The 3,068-nt window shown below is 56.1% G+C and overlaps 1 protein-coding gene across 1 annotated transcript in view; it reads right to left on the reverse strand.

Moving 5' to 3' along the window:
* Positions 1–3,068, reverse strand: part of VOLCADRAFT_59445 (uncharacterized protein) — a gene marked incomplete at both ends in the record, with an annotated part of 14,144 nt that overhangs the window by 4,579 nt on the left and 6,497 nt on the right. The window contains 6 exons of the mRNA XM_002949469.1: positions 31–129; positions 595–692; positions 1,161–1,298; positions 1,915–1,991; positions 2,485–2,582; positions 2,721–3,035. Coding sequence (XP_002949515.1) covers positions 31–129; positions 595–692; positions 1,161–1,298; positions 1,915–1,991; positions 2,485–2,582; positions 2,721–3,035 — 825 coding nt within the window. The remainder of the gene's footprint in view (positions 1–30; positions 130–594; positions 693–1,160; positions 1,299–1,914; positions 1,992–2,484; positions 2,583–2,720; positions 3,036–3,068) is intronic.

The raw sequence follows: 3,068 nt of genomic DNA on the forward strand, positions 1-3,068 counted from the left end.
ATACACACGCCTACATACATACGTACTCACGTTGATGGTTCCGGAGGGCTGGCTGCGAATGGCCATGTGGGTCGGGCCGCCACCGCGACCCACGGTTCCGCCCCGACCGTGGAACAGCACCAGCCGGGTCTGTCCATCCAGGGGGAGCGGGGAGGAGGGGGAGGAGGGGGAGGGGGAGGAGGGGGAGGAGGGGAGGGGGAGGAGGGGGACGGGGGGGGAAGGCGTGGGGAGGGGGGAAAGAGAAGTAAGGAGGGGTACACCGGGAGATAAGACGAACCACGGAGGACTGACGCAGATACCAGAGATAGACCGGGGGGGGCCCTACAGGTTTACGGGGGGAGAAAACGAACCACGAGCGAGTGAAGCTGGTGCCAAGCTGATGCACACCCACGCATACACACACACGGGTGTGCACGCAACTGGGTCGTGCATCTTACGCACATCTGTACATACATACAGACATGCAGATACACGAGTGGGCGTTTTGTCGATGAAAATGGCAAAAACCGCATACGATATGTGTTTTCGTGTTTGCATGTCCGTATGTCCGCATGTGCGTACGCGTCAGTGTTGTCACCGGGCAGTGCCGCTCACCCCCCACTTAGCCGCCACAGCCACCAGCTTCTCCTGTGTCTCGTACAAGGCCCAGGCTGCAGCCAGGCGACCGGCGTCCTTGCCGCTGTCGCTGTAGCCTGAGGGGGCGGAAGGGGAGAGGGGGTAGGGGGGGTGTTGATGGTGGTGTGGGCGGCTTAGGGGCCGACTACGAGGGAACAGGGCGGAGGTAGAGGGGATTTGGGGGGATGCGTACATACGTGAATACATACATACATACATACATCAGCGGTGACACCCTTGGACAGGGGGAGGGGCAAAGAGGTTTGCCGTACGTTAACGGTACGCCTCAACCATCCGGACACCGTACATTGGCATCAAGATGGCACGACGGTTTTCTCTCAAATACGGCAGAAACCCAAAGCCTTCCCTCCGGCCCACCCCCCTCCCCCACCACGGACCCCAAAAACACCCAGATCCCCAACCCCTGATACTTACCAAGCCACACACGGGAACACGCAGCAATACTATTTGGGAAAAAACGCCGCCTGACACCCACATGCCCGCCCACAACATCTTTCCCCGTCGCCACATCACTCCCCACCTACCGATCATGCACTCGTGCATTCCGTTTATGTGGGCCCTATACCAGTCGTTACTGAGCAACGTGGTCATGGTCTCCGGGGCGTTGTGCAGGTCATCCAGCGTCTCGAACAGAGGAACCACCCGGAGGGCGGGGCGCACGCCTGTGTGTATGTAAACACGTATGTATGTATGTGTTTGGAGGCGGGGGGAGGAGGGGTAATCATCGCACGAGGGTGCGGCTGCACTACGAGGGTGCGCGTACACACTCGTACATACACATACACAAGCAGGGACAGGGATGGAATGTACGTAGCTAGTCCTAACCAATCTCCTCCTTTGTGTTCCTCTAGAAGGCCTTGGATACGTCCAAGAGGTTGGGGAAAGACGAACCACGAACGAGTGAAGCTGCTGCCAGGGAAAGAGCGTACCAGACGTAGAACTGATCAAAAGGCGTTCTTGAAGTGCGGCGACCTCGGGATGACGTAGTGAAGAAGATGTCGGAAAAAACTACCTACCTACCTAGCCACCAAGACTAAAATAAGCGCAGAAGAAAAGCAGTAATGCCAAGCCGTAAAGAAGTAAAGATAGGTGTAGAGGCCAGGATGTCTGTCTGACCAACACAAAGCTGAGCTTTCCCCCCTCCCTTGACGTCCATGTACGTGCTATCCCTCCCACCCACCCCATCCCCCCCAACCGAAACCCTGTATTAACCCCCCCCATTCTTCCCCCCCATCCGTACCTTTCCCCCGCTTTTCCCTTCCCCAAACCGGCTCTCACCCGTCTCCCTCTGCAGCAGCACCACCGCCAACACATCGGAAGCTGTCTTAGCCATCGAGATGATGTAGGCGCCCAGGCTGTGCGTATGTATGTACGTACATGTGCATGTATGTGCGCACATACACGAGTGTGAAAGCGGGCGGGGAAAGTCAGTGACATTGATGTTATCTAGACGATTCATGGATACCCGTTATGGACTATGTGCCTCCAAGATTGCTGTACTTCTACTAGCTTTGGACGGACAGGGGTACATGTATCTCTTTGCATGCTGCCTAAAAGATGAACAGCAGCCGCGTAGGGGTGTGTGCGTGTGTGTGTGTGTGTGTGTTGTGAAGGCAAACGCGACGGGGCGGTGCAGGGGTACGTGCGCAGGTGGGGCGCCGGCTGAGAGGCCTTATTGAAGAAACGAAACACGCTCCATTCTTCCTCACAGCACACACAAACAAACAAACATACATACACACGTACATACATACATACATGCATACATACATACATACATACATGCATACATACATACATACATACATACATACATACATACATAAACACATACATACACATGCACACCTGTCATGCGGCAGTTCGGACAGCATTCTGAAAGTCGCCACCACCTCCTTCACATCGGGATGCACGTCCATGCCGGGGGGCATGAGGGGCCGCCTGCCCTGGAGGGGACGAAAGGGGGGGGGAGAGGAGAGGGGGGTGCGAATATGTACCACCCCCGGCCCCCTCTTCCTAGGTCACATCGACCTCCTCATGGGATAACCGCCACCACACACATACATGCATACATACATACATACATCCCGGGATCGAAACCTGTAAGGGTCGAAAAATCCTTCCGATGGTGGAAGGTAAAGTGCCCCTAGTTGATGGACGGTGGTGACCTGGGATAAAGTTGACTCGCGAGCTGACCAGGAATGGAGTTGAGCCGCCGTCGATTCGGCAGATTCCGTTGGATGCCGGTGGTGGGTGCAGAACCTGAGCGATCCACTGAGAAGTTGACTAGGGTGACTGGATGAGGGTGTCCCGAAACACCGGGGAAGGCAGGGTTTGGCCGGGTAGCGGCCACGGGTGAAGATATGCCCCCCTGTCCCACACATTATACATTCACATACCTGCAGCTCATTCAGCAGGAATTTGAGTCTCTG

The sequence above is a fragment of the Volvox carteri genome, assembly GCF_000143455.1.
Source record: "Volvox carteri f. nagariensis unplaced genomic scaffold VOLCAscaffold_14, whole genome shotgun sequence".
NCBI classification, from domain to species: domain Eukaryota; kingdom Viridiplantae; phylum Chlorophyta; class Chlorophyceae; order Chlamydomonadales; family Volvocaceae; genus Volvox; species Volvox carteri.